The sequence below is a fragment of the Apus apus genome, chromosome 1 (genome assembly GCF_020740795.1).
Source record: "Apus apus isolate bApuApu2 chromosome 1, bApuApu2.pri.cur, whole genome shotgun sequence".
NCBI classification, from domain to species: domain Eukaryota; kingdom Metazoa; phylum Chordata; class Aves; order Apodiformes; family Apodidae; genus Apus; species Apus apus.
In genome coordinates, this window is record NC_067282.1 from 77,691,883 (window position 1) to 77,716,106 (window position 24,224).

General features: G+C 38.8%; 1 protein-coding gene across 6 annotated transcripts in view; it reads left to right on the top strand.

Moving 5' to 3' along the window:
- Window positions 1-24,224, top strand: part of TMPRSS7 (transmembrane serine protease 7) — a 40,824-nt gene that overhangs the window by 10,600 nt on the left and 6,000 nt on the right. For 4 of the 6 annotated variants that reach the window (XR_007890341.1, XM_051627479.1, XM_051627485.1 and 1 more), the window contains 13 exons: window positions 320-518; window positions 1,154-1,284; window positions 3,621-3,688; window positions 4,716-4,909; window positions 5,711-5,749; window positions 9,146-9,365; window positions 10,792-10,922; window positions 12,752-12,864; window positions 14,604-14,710; window positions 20,009-20,145; window positions 21,297-21,404; window positions 22,037-22,147; window positions 23,262-23,378. Coding sequence is in view for 5 of the 6 variants with exons in the window: in XM_051627479.1 (XP_051483439.1) it covers window positions 320-518; window positions 1,154-1,284; window positions 3,621-3,688; window positions 4,716-4,909; window positions 5,711-5,749; window positions 9,146-9,365; window positions 10,792-10,922; window positions 12,752-12,864; window positions 14,604-14,710; window positions 20,009-20,145; window positions 21,297-21,404; window positions 22,037-22,147; window positions 23,262-23,378 (1,675 nt within the window). In the remaining variant the exon portion in view is untranslated. The remainder of the gene's footprint in view (window positions 1-319; window positions 519-1,153; window positions 1,285-3,620; window positions 3,689-4,715; window positions 4,910-5,710; window positions 5,750-9,145; window positions 9,366-10,791; window positions 10,923-12,751; window positions 12,865-14,603; window positions 14,711-20,008; window positions 20,146-21,296; window positions 21,405-22,036; window positions 22,148-23,261; window positions 23,379-24,224) is intronic. The other 2 variants (XM_051627494.1, XM_051627503.1) reach the window with 2 other exon arrangements.

The window sequence follows — 24,224 nt, forward strand, 5'->3', positions numbered from 1 at the left end:
TAGAGGGTTAATTTACTTTATACCAATGGGGTACGACAAGGAAATTACCATTCTTTCATACAATTAACGCTGGGGAGCTGTTGCATGTTGAGCTGTAATCCTAGGGCACCTTGTGAGTTTATGCAATAGGGACTGACTCCATATTACATATGCAAGTGTCTGGATGAAGAGGACCTTACTTTCTGACTGCTACTAAGTTCATTATAGTTGTGCATGTGCAGTAACAGGCAAATATATGTGGGAAGCTCTTCTAGTTTTTGTTCAGTCATCTGCTGCTAGAAATGTTCCACATTTTTTGTTGCCTTTATCCTTGTTTTAGGTAGCCAACATCTCAGTTCAAATGGTAACTGCAGAAGATAAGTTGGCAAAGAGGATTCTGGCAAGGAAAAAGCATGGCAAACTGAAATTGAAGAAAAAAGATAAGTTGCTGTGGAATTTTCAAAACAAAATCATTCTCTTTACCCTCATTCTGTTCATTTTAGGAGTAGTAACCTGGACATTGCTGTGGCTCTTCATTGGTGAGTGGCTGAAAGCTCATGCCAGTTTCATGCATCACCATCCCCAAAGCCACTTGCAGTTGGGTTAAGGATCTCACTTGTCTTGAAGGCTGCTTCTTAAATATAGTGGAACTTGTTTAAATGGGGCCTGAAAGGCTTTTTCTTGTCTTTGTTAAGACTTAACAAGTAATTATAAGAGCAGGCATAGCTTTCTTTAAGAAGTGTGAAAAAAATGTTAAGTGTTATGCAAAACATGCTTTATGTGCTAGCTGATGGCACAGACCTGAGAGCCCCTATAATCCTGATTCCTAATAAACTTTGAGTTCCACTGGGTTTCTTGGCCTGCTGATGGTCAAGTAAGTCCTTTGTCTCTCATTCAGAATATATGAAAAGAAATATAAGGGCAGTAAAATACAGATATGCCTAACTGAGCAGCAAAAGCTATTTTCTCTTGAGATCCCAGATGCTCATTACTGCCTAAGATTCCTTAGGGATGCTCCAGAATCTGGATGTTGATACTGCCTTCATTATGCTGGTTCATTTGTAGGGTGGTAAAGCTGAATAGATTTATTTAGTTAAGAATTTAACCGGAAAAATGTCTCATTGTTATTAAAAAAAATAAAATGGTGGCTAACTGTCTTCTATGTTTCTTGCAGTTCAGACAGAAAACAAAGATGCATTGTATTTTGTTGGACTGTTTCGTGTTGCCAACATAGAATTTCTCCCAGAATATAGGCAGAAGGAGTCAAAAGAATTCCTGTCCATGGCACAGAATGTGCAGCATGTGGTAAGATGAGTGGGCTGCTTGACTAACAAAAGATCAGAGCTGTGAACAAGAGGTGTGGCTTCCAGGTGCCATTGTGTCTGCTATAGTGTTATGCTTTTTTTCTTTCTTTTTATTTTTTTTTTTTCCCCTCTGGAAGACTATGTACAGTGGATATCTTTCTGGAGGTAGGAAGGAACTGACTGCTTTCAATTTGCTAATCACAAACTGAGTTTTGAAAAGGTCTGTTTGACTTTTACACTTACTAAAAATGTTATATATTTCCCCCCACAAATAGGTGTCTATGAATAGAACTCTACAAAAACCCTTCAAAACTTAATTGCCACTTCTGAGACATTAAAGCGATGAAGTCTTTTGCATTTAAATTGATATCTGCTGCCAGTTTTCTGCTTTAGAGCTTCTGTAATTTCCCTAGAGCTCTCAAACATATTTACATTTTTATTTCCTTCTAATGCTAGGTATTGTAAAGACAATTATTCTTCTCAAACACTTGCATCAGTCAGAAATAGCATCTTGTTGTAGGCAGTTAAGATTGCTCTGTAGTGGGAAGAGAGGGGTGGGAATCTTGATTAAAAAGGAATTTAAATTTGGCATAGGGAGGAAAAAGACATGAATCCCAGGAAATGTCATACTCTCCATGTAAGGATTCAAGAAATAATATGAAAACTGCTAAACAAAGAAAAGTCAGATGCAACCAAGATATTTTTTTAATAATTACTAAGGTTTTGTCATTTTATAATCTGAACTCATTTTTCTGTTTTCCATTTGGTTCTCCCCTCCCTGTGCTCCCCCATTCTCCCCCCCTGCATGCCCCCTCTAAAAGCTGGATAATGAAATACCTGAAAGCAGACAGTCTATTTTTTCTAGTCCTGCTTGTTTACAACTGAAGTGCTTTCAGGCAGGGATAACAGACAACCAGCACAAGACACATCCTTCCCCTGCTCTGCAAGGAGCAGCTCCGGACCTAGTGTGAGCCCTGTGTGTTGTTCTTGTCCTGGAGCATCCTGTTGTTGTTGCACATAATGGAGAGAGGTGACAGACAGCAGGTGTGAACTGCCAGTGTCACAACCTCCTACCTCAATGTAATGTGGAATTTCTTTTTTGTCTCTTAACTTTGCTGAAACTGTGCTTCATGGTGATGGGACTATTGACTAAAATAGCTAGTCAGGATGTGGGGAATTCGGGGTTTTGATTGTTTTTTCCTTGAATCCCTTTTGTTTGTGGCTGCTGGCACAGAGGCTTTGAGAGAGTAGTGGAATAACCCCTCAAGATAGGCTCCTTTACCTTTTGGTCATAACAGTAACACATAAAAATCCCCTGTAGCATAATCTTGGGAAAGACTGAGCTCCAACCAATTTTATTTAGATGCTCAAAATAGTTGTTCAAACTTCCTGTATCAAACACTGAAAGTTAGGAACTAACAGTCTTTACAGTCTTTGCTTCAAAATATTCTGTTACAGACCCTTGGGCATTCATTTTAACCAATCAGCAGCAGAATGAGGTCTGAACAGCTTGAGGTACATGCCACCTTGTGGCTTTAGAACGGTGCTTTCTCGAGCAAGAGGAAGGTTATTGTCATACTGGTATCACATACATCAAAGAACTGGTGGAATCAGAAACTTGCTTTATACTGTGTGTATTGGAAGGAAATATACTAATACTAAGCTGTTAGTGAAGAAAATGGACATAAACCAAAATTCAAGAAATTCCACATAAACATCAGAAAAAACTATGAAGGTGATCAGACACAGTTGTCCAGAGAGGCTGTGGAGTCTGTTCTTGGAACTGGGCATGACCCTGAGCAACCTGGTGTTGTTGAACCTGCTTTGAGCAGAGGGGTTTGACCAGAAACCCCTTCCAGTCTCAGTCTTTCAGTGATTCTTTGGAAAAATCTCTGATGTTTACTTTTAACTGCACCTTCAGTAGCAACACACAAAATGTTCTGAGCACAGGCTCATTTCCTGAAGACCGACCTGAAGTTTCAGCCTCAGGACAGGGAAACCCTCTGCAACTGGTAATTCCTGAGCAAAGAATGTGCACCCTTTTCAAAACTCATTTGAGTTTATTTGGAAAAAGTATTGCTGTACATGTCAACTGGCCATGGGTAGAAGATTAGATGTTTCCTGGGAATATTGGACTTGCTATGGGTGCTCTTCAATAAGAGCTGGTTTGTTCTTGTTCTGCTGCTTTGCCTAGCTTGGCTGATGTGCATCTGGAATTGTGTGCATATTGCATATTCCTGATGGAAAAGACAATGTTCCTAGGGAAGCCTAGGCATATAACATTGTGAGGTATGGCTGATTTTCAGAAATGCTAAATCTTTACATGTTCTCTTTCAGATGAACTTGGTCTACACAACTTCCTCTTTCTCCAAATTTTACAAGCAATCCACAGTTTCTGAAGTCAGGTAAAAGTGTGGTTAATGTATTTACATTTCTGCTGGATGGTATATAATATGATGAGCCCATAAGAAAAGCCTTTTTCTGGTGGTTATGATTTAATCTCTTTGCTATGTACTTGCACTGATTGTAAAATACATCTATAACCCATACCAATTCATTTCACAAAAAGTAAGGGCAAACTAAAGTCATATAAGTAGTTCTTCATCTGCCAGGAGTATAATCTAAGATAAACAGAAATAGGGCCTCTAAAGAGATTTGGTGATACTTTGGCTAATAGGTCATACATAAGTTTAACCACTTAAACATGCTCTTAGTCAGGAATACAGTGTTGTGCTCTAAGTTGCACATATTTTATAACTAATGTTATTGGTAAAAAAATTGTCTACTGACAGATGAAGGGGAAGTTTTCTATACTGCAATAAAGAACGCTTACTTTGAAATTATATATGCAATTAATGCTAGAGGATTAGTTCTTCCAATACTTTTGAAACATACAATTTTGACTCAGAACAGGAGTTTCTGTGATATATTTTATTTGGACTTCTTTCTCCCCTCCAGGATGTAAAGATTAGGATGACCATACACAGCCTCTACTGTGTTACCGAAATAGCATAGAAATAATTTCTTACATATTCAGTGCACAGTACAGGGTGAGATGCATAGCAATGCAGAGTTCTGCATTTCTGGAGATGATAATTCTACTATTTTTGTTTTGATCTTTAGGAGATGAACCAGCTTTAATTAAAGTAGCTATTATAATTTCCACAGATCTCAAAAGTCAGGAGCCTTCAGGAAATCAGCCTAGTAAAGATTCCCAGCTAGGTATGAATCGTGCAGTTTGGGCTTTTCTATTTTTTTAGATTGTTTATTTTTTGGGGATGGAAAAATACATTCAGCACATAAAAGTTACAAGGCAAGATGGAAAAGAACCATATACTTCTAAGTTTCTACTTCAGAAGCTAGTGTTGTTAGGAGTCTAGTCTTCAGAAAACTTTCAACACAATAATAAACTGTAGGACCTTTTTATTTCAGTTACAACAACAACGGAGGCCTTCTTATTCATTTCTGGATTGTATTTGTGGTACCGCAGGCCAAAGGGCAAGTGCTGTGTGAGGATTGTGTGGCTGCCATTCTAAAGGATTCCATTCAGACAAGTGTTGTTAACCGGACTTCGGTGGGAAGTCTTCAGGGCCTTGCAGTCGACATGGATTCCATTGTACTAAGTGGTTGGTGTTAACACATACCCACATCCCTGAGGAAACACTTGGTTAAGCAAATATTTTTATCTTGGAGTAGCAAATTCTATAAATAAACCAAAGTCTTGGAAAGGAAAATCAACACCAGATTTGAGGTCAAATCAAGGTACAAAGTATCCTTGTAAACTCTGATTGCTAAAGTTCCTGTACTTGGAGTGCTTAATCGGGACCTAAGCCTGACACCTTGTAGGCAGCTCAAATTTGGATTAGTATATTAGGCTTTAAAAATATAAAAAGATGAAGTGTTAAGTTTTCCACAGAAATCAAACTTTAGCCCCTTAATTGAAAATTGTATGCTTATCACCCTTTCATTAAAGATTAAAAAATGGATTATAAAGCTGCCCATTCACTAAACAAGTGTGCCATTCCTATCTGGGGAAGAAATTAGCAATGTGTTATTCTCAGCTTAATCAACTAAGCACAGAACAACCTTTATCAAAATGACTCTGTCCCACTGAAAAATGAGAAATACTTTGTGACCAAGGGTGAGAAAATTACCTCCTGGGTACCTCTGTCTCAGTCCTTTAACCAAATTTGATTGCTTAATTGACATTCAGTCTCTTCTTGCCTCAGGCACTGAGATGGGAAATGATATCTCCCACGATGATTGCAGAATTTGAAAAAAAAAAAGGGGGTTCTGGCAACTTCCCTCATGGAAATAAGTGTTTTGTCCTTTGTGTTTAGTGTCAGGATTAAAGTGTAATTGAATCAAATACTGAATTCTGGATGTTAGGCAAATGAGAAGACTTACAAAACTCTCTTTCTTTGCAGCAGGTCTTCGGTCAGATTATTGGTCAACAACGGGAACAGGTAATTCACCATTTTGGCAGCCTCCTAGCAGAGGACATGTGGAGAACAAAACCTTTAATACACGTCTTAGACTCAAAGAAACTGTTCAGTGTTAATTTAAAAGGGTTAAATTCAGCCTTGTAATTTGTATCCTGACTTACTATAAGAGTGACCAACAGTCTTGCATGCAACAAACACAGAAACTATCTGCCTTTAAGCTAACTGGTAAATTTTCAGATGTGCCTGGTGGCATAGTAGTAAACAAAGTCAGTCAGCTCTTCAGCTGCTCACGGTGTTAAAGTGAAGATTAACCATTTTCTAAACTGGACAGTACTGAATTGGAGTCTATTTATTGGGTTTTATGCTGAACCATAACAATGCTTGTGTCTATACTTCATCCTCTTTTACTTCTTTTCTCCAATTAGTTTTTCTTTTGAATGAATTCCCTAACATAGGTTTGTTTAACCAGTTCAGTTTTGTCAGGATTATGGGAGACACTACTTAAATACCTGATTGGTTTCATGTTCTAAACCTCTCAGAAAGGTTCTTTGGCAGCATACAGAGACTTTGCAAGCAGTTTAAAAGTACAGCATGTCTTCGTTCACTAGGATGTGCAGTATCTAGAAAAGAATGTGTTGCTAGGCTAAGCAATAGCATGTTAATCACCTTCAGTGCAGTCACCTGATAAGTCTCTGTTGGACCAGCAGTTGATAATCAGCTAGGGATGTGCTGGCCTCCCTTGCTCCTTGTCACAGGTTAACTCTTTATTTTGTGAGGTTGCACAATTTAATTTTTTTTAAGGTCTTTATACTTTTCCATGTCTGTGTTTTTCTTTTCTGAGACATTAATGTCTTATACTTAGGCTTGTGATTTCTGTTTCTGTTACCTTGCAAGTTTTTAGTTTGCATTCTTCCCCAGAATTCAACAACTACTTTTGTCAGTGCAGCGAAGCCAAGATATCCCACTTCTGGACTTTGTGTCACAGACCCTGGGCCACACTTTGCAATGCTTAGATTGACACCAGCCCTTAATGTTTCAAAATTCAAGTCGAGTTTGCTTACAGCATTCATTTGCTCAAAACCTTTCCTGACTTAAACTGCAAAGCTTCGCAATATTTGCCTTTGTCACATATTCTTACATGCATTTTAATTATTTAAAAGGATTTTTTTGCATTGGTGCTCACTTACATAGCAATTTCACTTCCCAGTTTGGTGTTCCAAGCCAGAGAAATTAGCACAGTTAGATCTTGTATTTCAACTTATTCTGGAGTGCAGTCCCTAAAAGAGAAGAAAATGAGAAGAGTGCCACACAAATACTGATGCTGAGGCTTTTTCAGGACTTACATAGTGTCTTTCACACCAAGGGAGAAGGATGACCTGCTATATTCTAGATGTCTTTCAGAGACTTAAAGTGTAGTCAGCTGCAGGTGTCAGATGGTATCTATGAGAAGAATAGTGATGATACGCAGTGAGGTTGCAGGGGAGCAACAGCGTGGAGTGCCATAGGAGTTAAGAAAGTTGAGAAAGTCTTACATTGGTGCAATTTCATTTGTTGGGGTCCTTTGCTCATGTCTGGTGAGGATTCCAGAATATGATGCAGAGGTGAAAATGTTAATGCAGCAGCACACAAGGAAGGTGCATCGCCCGGTTGTGCATTCGAGAGCGATGGAGTTACTTTGGCATGAAGATGCACCTCGCTATTAGTTCGGACACAGCGGTGGAGTGCAGATTTATTGAAGAACGGACTGGAGAAGGGACTTTCAGAGATTCACCTGATGCAAGTGACTTGCATCGCCATGGTATCTGGCTATGCATGATTTCTTTGGGTAAGGAGTGTGTCCAGCTTTGGTTTGAAGCTGGTATGCTTGCATTACTTCTACGTCCAGAGCTAGCTCTGAATTCTCTGCACTGTATTCCATCCTAGCAGTGAACTCACACTGTTAATTACTTAGTAGAAATAGTAGTAGTCCCATAATTCTAAAGATTATGATCACAGCTGGCTTTGTTAAGGGTGAGTAGATAAGAACAAATAACTATTTAAAAAAAAAATATTAGTGGGAAGAGATAAGAACAAGAAGGAAGAAGGAAGAACAATAGCTCAATCAAAGTTTTAAATAGTTATAGCTGTAATTCAGTTGAACGGTATGTGACCCTTACAGATTGTTCATAAACATTCATAACATTAGTTTCAAGCCTGTAAATTAGAAGTGGAAGTCAGACAAAGCCTACCACTTCCTGTCTTGACTACTGGTTAAAAGGCCAGCATTTAATTGGAGTCAACAATTGATAGTGAGCTTTCACAGTGCTCTAATTGATGTTGCACAATACAAAATATTTCAGAGGCTTGTCTTTTTAATAGGCAGAAATCAATGCAAATATTTATTTTTTTAATTCTTATTCTCCCTAACTTGCATTTTTCCCCCTTCTCACCCTCCAAAGAGCCATGCAAAGAGTTTTAGTTATGACCAAATAAAAAAATCCTTGTCCGTGAGCTGCAATACTGAATTGAAAGAAGACCTCAATACATGTTACTTGAAAGTAACAATTGTTTCAGCTTAATTGGAAAATTGGGTGTGGGTAGGGTAAATTTTTGGGGTTTAGGGCAAATTTTTAGCTATTCTTATCTAAATTATTACACTACTTTTTTTTTTTACTTTTTTTTTTTTTAATATATATAAAAGTGTTGTGTAGGTTAGGCTGTATAATTTCTGTTTCACAGTACTTCCATTTCTAACGGTGACTTCCATTGTTGCAAAAGTTTTCAATACTTGCCTGGACAAAGTTCTGGTCTGAATTAATTTTGACCCTGCTTTGAACAGGATGTTGAACAAGAAAAGTCCTAGCATCCCTTCCAGACTGAAGGAATTGGTTAACCTGAGTTTAGTGGTAGTACTTATAGCATAATAGAGCATCAAGAACCCTGATATTCAAACCATATCTAAAAAATCCAAATAAATACAGACATGTATGTGGGTTTTTATTTTGTTTTATTTATAATAAATATCCTTATAGCTGTAGGGGTGAGAAGTTGATTTATGCCTTGACAGTAGATTAACATTTCCAAGCAACAATTATTTAAGTAATTAATCCTTTGGGGACTCCACAGAGCTTTGTTAACTGCAAATATCTGTCGTACAAAATGGAGATGCTTTCATGCCAAAACCCTGCAAAGCCTTGTTTACAGCATTGTTTGCTGTGCTCTGTAGTTTTAGTAATAGATTTTTTTCTTGACCACAGGCTTGTAACTAAGATGAAAACAGTGAATGGCACAGGTTACTTTGTTTTCAGATTTAGACAGACTTTCATATTATGCTTTAGTTTAAAATAATTTTTAGGATTTTTTTTTTTTTTTTTACACCATATGGGTTTAACAGTTTCGGAGTGAGTGTCCAGTGCTGAAAATGTGACATTCCAACAGGAATAGATTGTATGTATGATCTGTATGCTGACCGCCTACATGAACAGTTTCCACTGGATATCCATGGGGGAACGATCTGCTATTTCAAGCTGATTGCATCCGTGGGCCATCTTATTCGTCTTTCAATAGCATCCCTTCAGATTGAAGCAGATAACTGCATCACTGACTCACTGACCATTTATGACTCTCTGATGCCAATCAAACATAAGATACTATACCAGTGAGTATAAGTTTTCATTGAGAATTCACTGACAATCATTTGTTTTGTTGTTGTTTCTGTTTGTTGTTGTTGTTTTGTTTTTTTTTTTTCCTGAAGACTTGTAATCTGTATTTTTATGGTTTTAGTTTAGTTTAGTTTTGTTAAAAATATTTTAATCTTCATGCATTACACCCGGCAATCTTTTTTCATCTTACAAAAGTGGAAAAGTTGATCTTGCTGATAAGCTGATAAATAAAGGGAACAGTAAACTATTCATCAAATTTTTTATTTTTCTACAGGAGTGTATCTTCACCTAGCTACAAAACTACAAACTATGGGTGGAATTTTCTGTTTCTTATCATGAAACAGATGCTAACTAAAATAAAATGTCAAAGTTTCCTCCCCTAAGCAAATTTTTCTTCCATATTAAGATCAGTGCTCTTCATATGAACACTGAAATTCTAAAACTAAGTCTTGTGATTCTTTGGTTATTTACCAACACTTACTACTTCAGAGCTTTTTTTAGCTGCTCTGTTTGAGTAGTTTAAGTGTTATCAAAATCCAGAGTTGAAGCTGTGATGGGTTGAAGGATGTGGACGGTTACTTTCTTTCCTTTTTTTATTATTATTTTTTCCTCTCTCTTTAATGATCCAGTATGCTTGTTTGAGGATTTTTAGTTTGAAATTCCTGGTAACTAATTCCATAGGGCTCTGTCAGACCAAAAATTGAAGACAGTACCTCCATCAAGCAGACTAAGACCTCAGTGTTTTGACTCCTGGCATCCATTTCTCTGGCCTGTTGATGTGTCTATAAGCCTCAAAAAAGAGCATTGGCATTTCAGCCCTCTTTGAGAGCTGCCCTCTACGAGTCTGAATGACTCACTGGCAGTCTATGAAACAACAGATGGTGATCACACTTGATACTTACTGAAGAGGACTACAGATGTCTGCTAGGTAATGCATATGCAAAGAAAAATGATTTTTTTTTAATGACACTGGTTGATTGGCTCAGGTTCTTAATTTCTGACTTGAAAAATAACTTGCTTGTCTTTCTCACTCCCCAGTTACAAGCTAACCTGCTGGTCTAATAAAATAAATTTTCTCTTTCTACTAGCCCTTCTTTACTATTGGTTTCATTCATTTTTGCTTGGAGCGAAGGCAGAAAGTCAGTATTACCTCCTTGAGCTAACCATTTCATCTTTGTTTTCATGTTTGTAATTTATTTCTTTTTGTAATAATTGACTTTCCAATATTTGGTTTGTAACTGCTTGCAACAGCTACTTTTGTGTTTAAGAGAATGGATTTTTTACTAAGCTTTGAAGGAGGTAAGGTCTGCACCAGTGGAAATTTGATGTACAGAATGAAAGAAATGTGTTGGATTTTGTTTTTGCTTTTGTTTGTGTTTTTACAAATTGCTTACCTGTGTACTCTCCTTTCTTCCCTCTCAGAGCTTGTGAACCAGGTGATTCATTGGTGTCACTCGTGTCCACAAACAATCTCATGCTGGTAATGTTTAAGGCAGCACAAATAAAGGAACAGAAGGAATTCCATGGCTATTTTGAGGTTATTACACAAGAAAGTAGGTTGGTTCTGTGTTTGGAAATGTGTTTATTGTATTATTTCTGTCTAAGATCCCAAAGGGGCTGTCATGCTCCTGACTATAAATGACTTCTGTATCTCACTTTCTTTTTTTCCTACATGCCTGCCTCCCTCCTTCATCTTCTATGTATTACTGAGTGTCTGCCTTCCTCTTGAGTAATTTAATCTGCCCAGATTATCTGTTCTCAAGTGAACTATGAAGGTAGAAGGTTGAAACCAGCACTAACTGTATTCAGTTGGTGGGGACTGCAGTGTGCCAGTAGATGGAGTTGTTATTCCAGGTGTAGCACTGCTTTGGTGTCTGTCTTGGTTTGGGACTGGGTGATTATGTGGAAGATGGTCAGCACTGAAAACTACTTTCAGGAAATAAAACTTCACTACCTCTGTCTGCATCTTCTATTGGTCTCTGCCTCATTAACACAAAGGAGTCATTTATGTTTGTGTGTCAAGTCCATCATCTGCTTTTTGCTTTTTGGTTAGGTCATAATCACAAATAACACCAGGAATATCACGCTATTAGCACCGGGAGTAAAATTTAATGTTATCCAATACAAGACCCTCAGACAGATGCTGCATACTTTCCCTGAGCCAGCAGTGGCACAGGTGGCCAAGAAGACCAACAGCAAGAATATTCTATCAAGAATAGTGTGGCCAGCAGGCCAAGGGAGGGGATTGTGCCCTTGCACTCAGCACTGGTGAGGCTGCACCTCGAGTACTGTGTTCAGTTTTAGGCCCCTCACTACAAGAAGGATATTGATGTGCTGGAGCATGTCCAAAGAAGGACAATAAAGCTGGTGAATGGTCTGGAGCACAAGTCTTATGAGAAGCAGCTGAGGAAACCAGGGTAGTTTAGTCTGGAGAAAAGGAGGCTGAGAGGAGACTCTCTACAACTCTCTACAACTACCTGAAAGGAGGCTGGAGCAAGGTGGGACCTGGTCTCTTCTCCCAAGTTACAAGTGATAAGACAAGAGGAAATAGCCTTGAATTGTGCCAGGGGAGGTTTAGATTGGATATCAGGAATAACTTCTTCACTGAAAATGTTGTCAGGTCCTGGAATAGGCTGCCCAGGGCAGTGGGGGACTCATCATCCCTGGAGGTATTTAAAAGACATGTAGATGTAGTGCTTAGGGACATGGTTTAGTGGTAGACATGGCAGTGTACCAGGTTAATTGTTGGACCTGATGATTGTAAAGGTCTTTTCAAGCAACAAACACTTCTATGATGAGAGAAATTAAGCATTAAAATACCTACATCTTCACAGAAGCATGTGATGAATTCCTCATAAGTAACTTTCAATTCAGGGTTGGGTTTTCTTTGTTGGTTTTCATGTGTGTGTTTTGGTTTGAATAAATTCTCTAAATCCATGGAGCAGTCATAAAATAAAGTTTTGGCTTCCGGGACACTGATTAGATCAGCACATTGTCCATTTCTCTTCTAATCAACTGCATTTTAAGACTAGAGATCCCCATATGCTACTGCAGCGTGGGTGTATTGATGTGCATGACTGCTCACTGAGGCTTCTTGGCAGAACTTCCTTCAGTGAAATAACTGGTATAAAACTTCACAATGTTTTCTCCTGGTCCTGCAGAGCACAGCAACCATTCCTAGACTTTCCTTGTCTTTCTGCATCGTCAAGAAGGGTATCTTTATCCAACTTGAAGCCAGATAAATATAACTCCTAAACTGCCCTGTTTTGCAGTGGAAGAATTCTGTTAAATCTGGATGCTTAGCCCACTGAATAGCTTTGCTAGAACTATAGTAATGTTTATCAACTTTTGAATCGTTTTGTTTTTTTTTTTTTCTCCCTAGGGTGTGGAAAAACAATAGTGACAAAAGAGACAATTGGCTATGAAGGGAAAATCACAAGTCCCTATTACCCAAGCTATTACCCTCCAAACTGTCTTTGTGCATGGAACTTCCAGGTAACATGAATCTCTTCCTCTCTTCTGCACTGTTGTACGTTTTGGGCACACAAAGCCTGCAAGTATAGGAGAAACACTGGTGTAGGAAGTAACCTGCATCCTTACAGATGCGGCAGTTTATAGAAATGACATAGCTGAATACTTGGCTGTGCTCAGATTTTTTGTATTGGGTTTACTCTTTTTTCTGTGCACTTATTCTTAACAAAGAGAGGTTGCTAAGCTGTCCTATTAAAAAGACAATGAGCTGAGGTAAGTTTTAGTATTTAGCCTGCAGAATTACTTCACAGCAGAGAATGTAAGACTTTACTGTTTTAAATTTCTCTCTTCCTACCCCCAAAAATTGGGAAAAAGTATGTACAGAAGGCTCAGTGACCCTAGTTACTACTGATACTTATCTGATATTTATTTTCAGTCTGTTTTGTTATGCTAAATAAATTGAATTTTTGTCTTCTAAGGGGGTCCATTGCATGAGTGCAACCTCCCAGACTCTGTTTTTTTCTTGGTAACCTATTTCTGCATCTTTGCAGGTCATTACCTGAAAGCAAATGACCAAAAGTATACATTGATTTTAAACAGTTTTGTCACGCCTTGTCTGATGACAATTAGTGTTTCCCGATTGATGCTGCTAAAATATTATGTGTGTCTTGTGGTTTGCCCTTTAGTGCTTTCCTCTCTAAAGAACATGACAATGGATACTATGCAGTCCACTGTTTACCTATCTTTCTGCATATTCTACTCATGTCTGGTTAAGCTAGTGGGCTCCCTCATTGGATCACACCAATCTGAATGGAGTCCAGCTACCCATGACCTACAGCATCTTCTTTTTCTAGAAAGCCAAGGAAATTACTTTTTTTCTCAACCTCGGGTCTTCAATTCACCCTGGACTTCTGAGGGAAAAGCTTCTGGACACTTAACATGGGCAACCCCCAAAACTTGTTTCTCAAAACAGTTTAATTTCCTAGTAGTTCAATGCTGAAACTTCCCTCACTTCCCAACTCATGTTATTTTTTGTGTTTGATTGGTTGGTTTGGTTTTGTTGGGTTTGTTTGTTTGTGTGTGTGTGTGTGTTGTGTTTTTCTCTTCTTGTTTGTTTGTTTGTGGTTTTTTGTATGTTGTTGTTTTTTTTTGTAAGAGAGAAGGAAAAAAAAATCTCAATTCCTGGATTCTTGTCCTGAATCCATCTTCATTTTTGAAGTCTTGCAAAAAGATTTTGTTCCTTTTAATAAAGGGAATTCCAATTAATTTTTAAGTCTGATGATACTCCTGGGATTAACGTTTTTCAAAATGTTGAGAATGCTTGGCTGAGCAGGTGCCAGCAGAAGACTATAACATTGTGGTAAAAGGTGACACAGGCAGTCAGTGCAGTATCTTAGCTAGCAATCTGCTGGAGCTGTGTCCCTACACAAGTTAATTTAGATGTGGTTGAGCACTTTGATCTTGATACAAAAGCTGCTTACTATGGCCAGTGGCCTTTTGAAGACGAAAGGAGTTTTGGCTAGAGGGGAGAAGGCCTGCAGCTGTGGTGGGGCTTTGCCAGCCTTTGCTTTTACTCAAGACTGAATGACTGGCAGATGTCTCAAGTGCTGTCTGCTGAGCTGGCAAAGTCAGCACAGTTCCTAGAGCATAGCGTTGCCAAGCACAGTATTTGCTGAGATAAGTCTAAAGACTTTTGTGTACTATGTCCAAAAAAGTAAAAGTAAAAATAAGACTACTTGTACTGTCTTTCTTGCTCACAACAGACTCCACAGAAGAGCCTGGGTATAGCTCTGAAGTTTCATAACTATACCATCAGTGAGAAGAATATTAAAGGCTGTGAGCGAGGATGGTGGAAAATTAATGAACACATGTGAGTACTTTTGCATGGTTTGTTAAACATTACCAAAATAAACCTTCCCATCACTACTGCAGCTCACACAGGGTTTCCACAGAGATATTTCACCCATGTCTCTTACCATTCTTTCAATTTGGCTGATGATGTAACTGACTCTTTGCAAATTTTTTTATTAAGAAGTACAAGAAAGATGAAAACAAGAGTCTCGGGTTCTCTCTGGAGAGAAAGAAATGTGAAGAGTCAGGTGAAGGTCCTGTGAACCCTAAAATAATTTTGGGCTTTCTGGGATCATTGAACAAGGTCTATTAAAACTCTTTAAAGTGTAATTTAATTCTGTGATTGCTCACGAGGACACCAAACATAATTAACTTCTCAGTGAAAGCTATTACAATGAGATTATTTGGAATAGTACAGTAACTGCTTCTGCATTCCAGTCACTGGCTCTTGAAAGAGAAACCACACAGATTGTCTGCCAAGGTAAGTTTTTTTTTAACTAAAATGTTACTGCTGATTTTTTAGTAGAAATGCTGCTGCTTTCTCATGTACATACTCTACCCATTTTTCCTGAATTTTAAAAATAATCATTCAGTCACTAGGTGATGAGGCCAGGTAGATTTAGGATGTTGGACATATTTTTATTTTTTAAATTTTTTAACCTTTGTTCAAAGGGAAGTCTCAGTAAGAAAAAAATTAATTTCTGCACTCACTGGTGAAGCTAAACAAAGTCAGCCAGGCCTGTAAGAGTGTAACTGAGAGTATTATAGAGAAGAACTTTCTCTGTTCTTTGAAACGATGTGGTACTTATATAGAGAAAATTCAGTATGTGTGAAGCTCCTAAAATTATGCCTTAAAGGGAACCGGTTGCTGGACTAAATGAGCTCATAGAAACAACAGTCAAAACAGACAATATTTGATGTGTTCTGGAGTTTTTTGTGTTCTTTTTATGACAAAATTAGAAAAAATTGAGATATTAGGGATGGCTGAGATACAAATCAAAGGCAAAAACTGGAGAAAATAATGATGATGGGTTCATACCAAGGGGAAAAAGGAAGACCCGGAGAACTACAGGCTGGTCAGTCTCACCTCTGTGCCTGGCAAGGTCATGAAGCAGATCCTCCTGGAAAGTTGACTAAGGCACATGGAAAACAAAGAGGTGATTGGTGACAGCCGACATGGCTTCACTAAGGGCAAGTCATGCCTGACCAATCTGGTGGCCTTCTACAACAAGGCTACAGAGATGGGGGATGGTGGCAGAGCAACTGACATCATCTGCCTGGATTTGTGCAAAGCATTTGACACTGTCCCACATGACATCCTGGTCTCCAAACTGACAAGGCATGGATTTGACAGATGGACCACTTAGTGGATAAGAAATTGGCTGGATGGCTGCACCCAGAGAGTTGTGGTCAATGGCTCAATGTCCAAATGGAGGCAGGTGTTGAGTGGTGTCCCTCAGCGGTCAGTATTGGGACCAGTGCTGTTGTAACATCTTTGTTGGGAGATATGGACAGTGGGATTGAGTGTATCCTCAGCATGTTTGCTGATGATACCAAGCTGTGTGGTGTGGTTGACACCCTAGATGGAAGGGATGCCATCCAGAGGGACCTTGACAGGCTGGAGAGGTGGGCTTGTGCCAGCCTCATGAAGTTCAACAAGGTCCAAGTGCAAGGTCCTGCACCTGGGCTGGCGCAACCTCAGGCACAAATACAGGCTGGGGGGGAGAATGGCTGGAGAACAGTCCTGAGGAAAAGGACTTGGGAGTGGTAGTAGATGAGAAGCTTGACATGAGCCTCCAGTGTGCACTAGAGCCCAGAGAGCCAAACACATCCTGGGCTGCATCAAAAGAAGTGTGGCCAGCAGGGCCAGGGAGGTGATTCTGCCCCTCTACTCTGTTCTGGTGAGACCTCACCTGGAGTACTGTGTACAGTTCTGGTGCCATCAGCACAAGAAAGATATAGACCTGTTGGAGAGGGTCCAGAGATGGGCCACCAAGATGATCAAAGGACTGGAGCACCTCTGCTGTGAAGACAGGTTGAGAGAGTTGGGGCTGTTCAGCCTAGAGAAGAGAAGGCTCCAGGGAGACCTTATAGCGGCCTTCCAGTACTTGAAAGGGGCTACAGGAAAGCTGGGGAGGGGCTTTTCATCAGAGAAGATGGTGATAGGACAAGGGGTAATGATTTTAAACTGAGAGAGGGGAGATTTAAGTTAGATATTAGGAACTATAAGGGTGGTGAGGAACTGGAATGGGCTGCCCAGGGAGTTTGTTGATGCCCTATCCCTGGAGGTTTTTAAGGCCAGGTTGGACAAGGTTTTGTGCAATGTGATCTATTGGTAGGGTTCCTTGCTCATGGCAGGGGGGTTGGAACTTGATGATCTTTAAGGTCCCTTCCAGCCTTAATGATTCTATGATTCTATGATTCTATACTGTAAGGGTTCTCTGTATGAGAAAAAAGCTTTCAAATAAGACTACCATTTATGCATTCCACAGAAACTATTGTCAGTTTTACCCTTAGAAGTGTACTTGGAATTACTTTTGAAGTATAACACATGAAATCATGCTGTTGATTTCTGTTGCTGATGATAGAAGTAGACCAAGACAAGCTTTGCTTTGAAAGTGTCTTTTTCACTGAAGATGAGGCTTTTGACCCACTATGAATTTGTGTTCTCTGTCTACTTTCCATGGGAAAAATATGATTTAAAGCATGAAACAGTCTGAGATTTTATTCCCCCACACACATTTTAATGATTAATAAAATGGGGACAACCTCATCTTTTCATCTTCCCACAACTGCAGTTTATGGCATGCATATTCTGCTGTCTTAGGTAAAAAGGATAAAGAAGCTTCAGGAGACTGACCCTGGTAAATAAAGACTGCTAGTGTGAAGATGATGCAGATTCGTTTAAACCTCAAGGGACAGTTTTATCTAACCAGAGACACTAAGTGCAACCATGCACTTCTTCAGTGCCCTTCTTCCAGTGTACATACAAAAGTTCCTCTGCTTAGTCAAAGGAGTTACAGCTTTTGCTAAACTGCTTTTGCTAAAATTCTCAGAGGCAGAAATATCAGTCTCTGTGAGCATGTCATTAAAGGTTTATGTGAACAAAGAGGTTGCCAGTGTTCTATTTTTGTTAAAGCCATTGATGCAACATCCCATTGTCTCTGCTACAGGATGCGTTTATCTACTCATCTCCTGAGAAGGTATCCTACTCCCTGCTTCAACATTTGAGACAGGATCCCCTTAATTATGTTCTCTCTGTAGCAATGGCACCGAGTTACAGATGTTGCTTTGCAACCTCCGTTTGTCATGGACCCGGAGAAATAGCTAGTGAAAAACTAGTAGAAGGCTCCCAAGGATCTGTAGCTCATCTCTTACACATCCCCAAAACATACGGCTTTTCTTACTGTATAAAGGAGAGACCTTCATTGATGTAGTTGTCTCAGCTCTTCCACAGACATGCAGGAGCTTCTTCTAGTTCTGGTGAGATGAGGTTGTTTTATGTGCTGGGAAGTAGTCAATTCAGCTTGCAATATTTTTTTTTAAACGGTGTTAGGGTTTATTGAAGGGAAGTTGTCTAAGTCGTTAACAGAAGGAGAGATGTAAAAATATCTGGTGGCTAATTGAAGAGAATCAGATAGGTGGCATTTTGCTATGCAGTTTGACATGCTGTTTTAGGTTTTGAACATGGATGAAAGACACACTAAAATGAGAGAAGATAACTCTCTGTTGCAAGATGCATTCACTCTTAGCCCTGATAGATTTGATGTTTCTGGGTTGTTTTTGGTTTGGTTTGGTTTTTGACAGTTAACTTTATTATAGTAGAAAGCTGTAAAATTAACTTTTTTTTTTTTTTTTTTTCATTTTTTTCAGGATGTATAAAGTGAATCTATTTTTAAAATTGTTTTCTCCATTTGCATGGAGAAATGTGAATTTCACATTGCTGAAATAGGGTCTCCTGGATCTGTTAAATTAATGCTTTATTTTCATAGGGTGAAATAAAGCACATGAGGAAACAAATTAATGGGGTAGATAGGGCACCAGTCAATATCTATCGACATGGAAATCACTGCCCAATTTCCCTGCATTCATTGACACGAAGAGTAGACCTGATGCCATGCCTGGTGTCAGCAAAATAAACAAGAGAAATATTTACCTCTGGATAACAGTGCATTAGTCTATTTAACAATACAATAATCCATTTTTATATTCTTTGAGTTCATTTTAGCTGCAGCTTGTGAAGTTGCACTGCTGTCCAGCAAGTGTGTGTGCCAACTGTGCCAAGAATCAATACAGCTGCCTCTGCTCTTAAATCTGTTTAGACTGATAATTACTTTTCTTGACAAGAGTCTTAAAGCCAGATGTTTTTATCATAAGTGCTGCATTTCTGGGACATTTTAGTGGAACAGAGGAAAGGGTCTTTATTTCCTCTTCTAGAAAAACTTGTACTGTCAGTGTTCACTGGTTTACTACTGTCTCCCATTTTTAAAGCATGATTCACCAACTCTTCCCCATTAAAAAGGGTTTTTTGGGGGTTATTTCTTGTTTGTTTGCTGTTGTTGTTTCTCAGCTAGAATAGCATCTAAATGCCAGTTGCAACAACTTTGGTGAAAGGGACAATAGAAATGCGCTAGCAATGGATGGATTAAATGTTTGCTGGCATCAGGGAGCAAGTAGGTTTCTCTGAGTTAAATGGCACCTAGGCAGAAGGCCAATGAAGCTTTTTGCCAAAATGGCAGCTTTTATAGGGGGTATTTTTGGTTTTGGTTTTGTTTTTCATCTAGACTAGTTATTCAAAGACATCACTTTCAAAGGTAAAATTCCAGAGTGTTAATGGCAGATGAAGGTTAGGTGACTAGTTAGAAATATTTTCAGTTTCCCTAAAACTATTCCTCTCTGCTTCCAAAGCAGTTGGACAAATTTTATCTCAATGCCTTTGTGCACTCTTCTTTAGGAGCAATCCTTAAAATCAGAGCAGCTAAATTTGTTCTCCACTGTGCTCACGTTTACTCTCTCATCAAAACCAAGCCTTTTGAGAAGAATATCAAAAGGAGTGTAAAAAATGCCTATGTTTATCTTGATAAATTTCTTCATTACATCTCCATTCCTCTAGACTTTCTGACAAAACATTCTGTTTGCCTGTGTGTATTTATGAAGAGTTATGACCTTCATTTTGGAATTTGGATACAGTTTCAGATTTTGCTTCTTAAATAAAGTATGGCAGCTGACTGTATTGCTGAATTTTGGTGATGTTAATATCGTATGTAAGGCAATTTTGATGTGAAGGCTGCTTTAGAACTCCACTGAACACTTTCAGGTACTGCGGTTACTATGTGGATCATCAAACAGTCTTCCACGTTGCGAGTTCTGCTGTCAACGTTGAACTTCAGTGCAGTTCGAAGGTCTCAGAGAGGCCACTTCTGGTGGAGTATGGCAGCTATAACATCAGCCAGCGTAAGATGGATTTTATCTTTTTCAACCCGTCTTTGCATTTCAGAGATGAAGCAGCATTTTTCAGGTCCAGTAGAACCTAATTAGGTTTAGGCAGGAAATTTTCTGTTGGGTTTTTATTTTTCTTTTCTATGCTTACTAAGTCAGGTGACTAGCAAAGAGCCTCTTGTAGCTCATCAAGCCTATGCAGCTAAGGTTTGTGGGCATATGCAGCATGCTCTTGTTTCCTGTATGCACACAGGCTGTTCTCTTCTGCACAGTCCTTAAAGCTTCTTGCATGTGTATGGCCACCATGCAGTTAATTGAAGTCTGCTGTTCTTGTTTGCTCTCATCCTCAAGTTTTTGCTTGCAGTGCTTCTATTGCTATGAATACTTCCAGGTAATGAACAGAGAACACCAAATAACCAACAGCTTATTCTGGTGTTCCCATCAGTTTAAATATTTTGTGTGCAGGTAGAAATTTGAGCTGAAAAAACATCTCAAGCAGCTGATAAAGCAGTCTACCATCTGAGTTTTCTCAAGTCTTGCAACACGCAGTTGTTTACTTTTATTTTTTCCCTTGCATCAATCTTACAATATTAATGCAGTTCAAGTAATAGAGAAGCAATGGTTTCTAGTCATAGCTACTTGTCACATTAGAGCAATTTTATCCATTGCACGTGCATGGAGTACGTAAAAAGATGGTCACCTCATTACTTTATTTTAAAAGGCAAGCATTTATGTATTTCATAAGTCACCTCAACACAGGTTACTAATTGAAGCTGCAAGGTGCTGCAAATTTTAGTTATTGAAAGTGAGACCGCCCTTTAAAGGACAATGACATTCCAAGCTAGCTTGTATTGTACCATAAAAACAATGGCTGATTTGTTTCAGTCGTAGTATAGAGCCTGCAGTATATACTGCAGTGACAGCTGAGCTGGAACCTTGGAGATATTTTTTCTTCTTAAAAATCCTTGTTTTCAACATCTGATCTCTATTTGAGTGCTAGCAATCCATACAGACTATTACATTTAGATCAACTTTATAATTCCTTGGAACAGCTTAGTGACTGTAAATTGAAATTACCTTAGCACAGGTATTTGACAATATTTGAGAAAAGAAAACTTTTAAGTTTTGTGTTTGTTTTTGTTTTGTTGTCTTTCTTTTACATCCAGCATGTCCACCTGGGCATTTCAAGTGTTCAACTGGCTTATGTATCCAGCAGATGCAACGCTGTGATGGGATAAACAACTGCTTTGATGGAAGTGATGAACTATTTTGTGGTTTGTATTCACTCACCAGATATCTTAACTGGAAAACCTAATGAATGTGTTCTCTGGCCTTAGAAGGCAGCTGAAACAAGATGAATTTTTTTCGGGTGGGAGGAATCTTGTTTCCAGCTTCCTTTGTATCTCCAGGTACAGACTGTCAGTCTCTTGAATGCTTAATTCACAATTAATTAGCAAGGGATGAAACTAAGAATGAAGAAGGCATGGCACTGGAAAGCACAGGGAAGGTAACTGGATGTGCAAAAATAGCTGTAATAGGCTATATATTAGTTTTTTGCTATGCGATAAATGCTGGTAATTATGAAGTTCTGTTCAATGTTGAGGTTGTTGATGATTTTATTTTTGTGGGAGAATAACAAACTGTGGTGCATAGAGTAAAGGGGAGTGATAATAAACATCCATGGTGAAAGAGGGTAAGAAGCTGGGGCATACCACTTGGGGCAATGTGTGAACTGGAGTAGGTCACAGCTCTTTTGTGCTTTACTTTCTCCATGCATAATGTGGCACCAATACTCATCCTTGCACTGTGCAGTAAAGCTACAAAAGTGGTATCTGGGCACAGTCAGAAGGATGGTGTTAACATTATGAGCACACTTCTGTAGCTGATTCGACTTATGTTTTTAAAGTTGTCCCTGAGTGGAACTGTAACTCCAGCTTCACAATACAGGATAACCCGCTTACCTGCAATGGAGTAAGTGACTGTGAAAATGGAAAAGATGAGCAGAACTGCACTCTCAGTAAGGCTACTCTCTTGATTTTTTTTTTCTTTATTTTATCATCTATCCAGTCCTGATGAATACTGTATGCTGTATTCCAAGTGTTAACAGGCACTATCAAATCTAACTCAGGCTATATAATTCTGTTCCGTTTTCTAATATGCTTATACAGAAGCTGTTATTGATTTTTGACCGCTACCTTGTAATGACCTCATGAACATCTGTTTCAGCAAAATACTGGGAGAAGAATTAAGCACTCTGGGTGCAGGATGGGGATCTAGAGATTTAAAGCTTGAATCTCAGATTTTATCTCTTCAAAGTATAATCTGTAGAAATTATTTCCTGGATCTGCTCTAACATCTGCAAAAGAGTATAAAAATAACAGTTTGTCTTCAGCAGTTTTCAGGGTTATAAGGTTAATGTGTTTTAAAATGCTATGGAAGCCATAAATTTAGCATTAGGTACATTTAAATTTTGAATCAGCAGTCTCTTTAACTTTTTAGAATAAACGGACACCATGACATGAAAGGGAGCACAACTCAGAAGTGCTGAAAGTAACTTTTTAAAATAAAAGTAATGATTTTTTACTTGCCTGACGAGACAGTCTATGTAAATTATTACAGGATACTTCTGTACATTGACAAGAAAAATAGACGGAGTTTGAGTTTATTGCAAGCCACAGGGAAACAGGAAAATGCCAAGGCTAGGGTTGCAGTTTAACTGAACAAAAGTAGTGAGACAGCTTTCACTACAATCTTTAATTTTGTATTTAATATTAAAATATAAAGGAGGTTTTCTTTCTAGAGTATTGGATGTTCTCTCTTTCTAGCCTAACACTTGCTATACAGCTACGTTTTTGCTACTATATCCATGTTCATCAATGGTATGGGAAAAGACAGGAAGAAAGCTTTGTTCAGACTTGGGCAACTTGATGCAACCCTTAGTATAGATGTAGTTCTACTTGAATAGTTTCTTCTACTTAGAGATTGGTTTAAGCCATTCCAGCTAAAGTTCTCTTTTGCTGTGCTCCCTCCTAACTATTTATACATGTATGAATCTCTAATCTGTATAGACATGTATTCACTTCTTAAGCTGAGACAATAGTATTTTTCCCCCCCCCTTGCAACTATTTCAGGTATTCCTTGCACCGACCAAACATTTAAGTGCAGGAATAACATTTGCATTTGGAAACAAAACGCAAAGTGTGATGGGACTGTGGACTGTATTGATGGAAGTGATGAAAGCAGCTGCAGTAAGTCCCTCTCAAATGTTCATCTTTTTGAACTTTGAACTTTTTGCACAATAGAGCCTTTTATTTCTTCCTGTTTTGGAGTGAGCACAACTCATACAGCAGGTATTGAGTTTTTATTGTGTCCTCTCAGTGATAGTGGGTTAGGGATCAGTTACCGGTTTACTTTAGGCCTGGTTACAGAATTTCCTAAATTCTTGTGGGAGGGTGACCTTACTGTAACTAGGAGTCTTAGTCAGCTGTAATGCTTATTGTAGCTGTGTTAAGGAGCAGGGAAGCAGAGTTAATAGCAGAACTAACTTGGCTAACTGGTAAAGCAGCACTTTTTTGTGTGTGCAGCAGTGTCTGGTACTTCTGTTGGAGTCACTCTATTTGAACTTCAGGAGTGACACAGCTGCAGTGAGATAAAACCCAGAAATTTTTCATTTCTCTGCCTCTTTCAGATGGTGAAGACCCCAATATTTCATAGCATCACGTTAGGTTCTAGTCTCAAATCTTCCTAAAGTAACCTCTGTGTGGGCTTTTCAGCTTGTTTTGCTGTAAAGTGAGCAGGCAATTGTTACTGAAATGGCAATAAAAGTGGGATTAGAATTTTTTGCTTAAACTGAATATTCCTGGGTATTTTGTCTGACCCTCAGCTGTTTCTGGCATGTTATCTGTATGTAAAATCTGCCAGCACCTGCTTTGGATCCAGTAGGACATCTTAAAAGACAGCACACCTACTTGTGTTCGGAAACATTAATGCTACTTTTGACTCTTTGGCTGAGTGCTGGAAAGTGTTCAGAAGCATTAATACCTCTGAGTGGGAATGTGGGACTACTGAGCAGAGGCTTTATGTGCATGCACTAG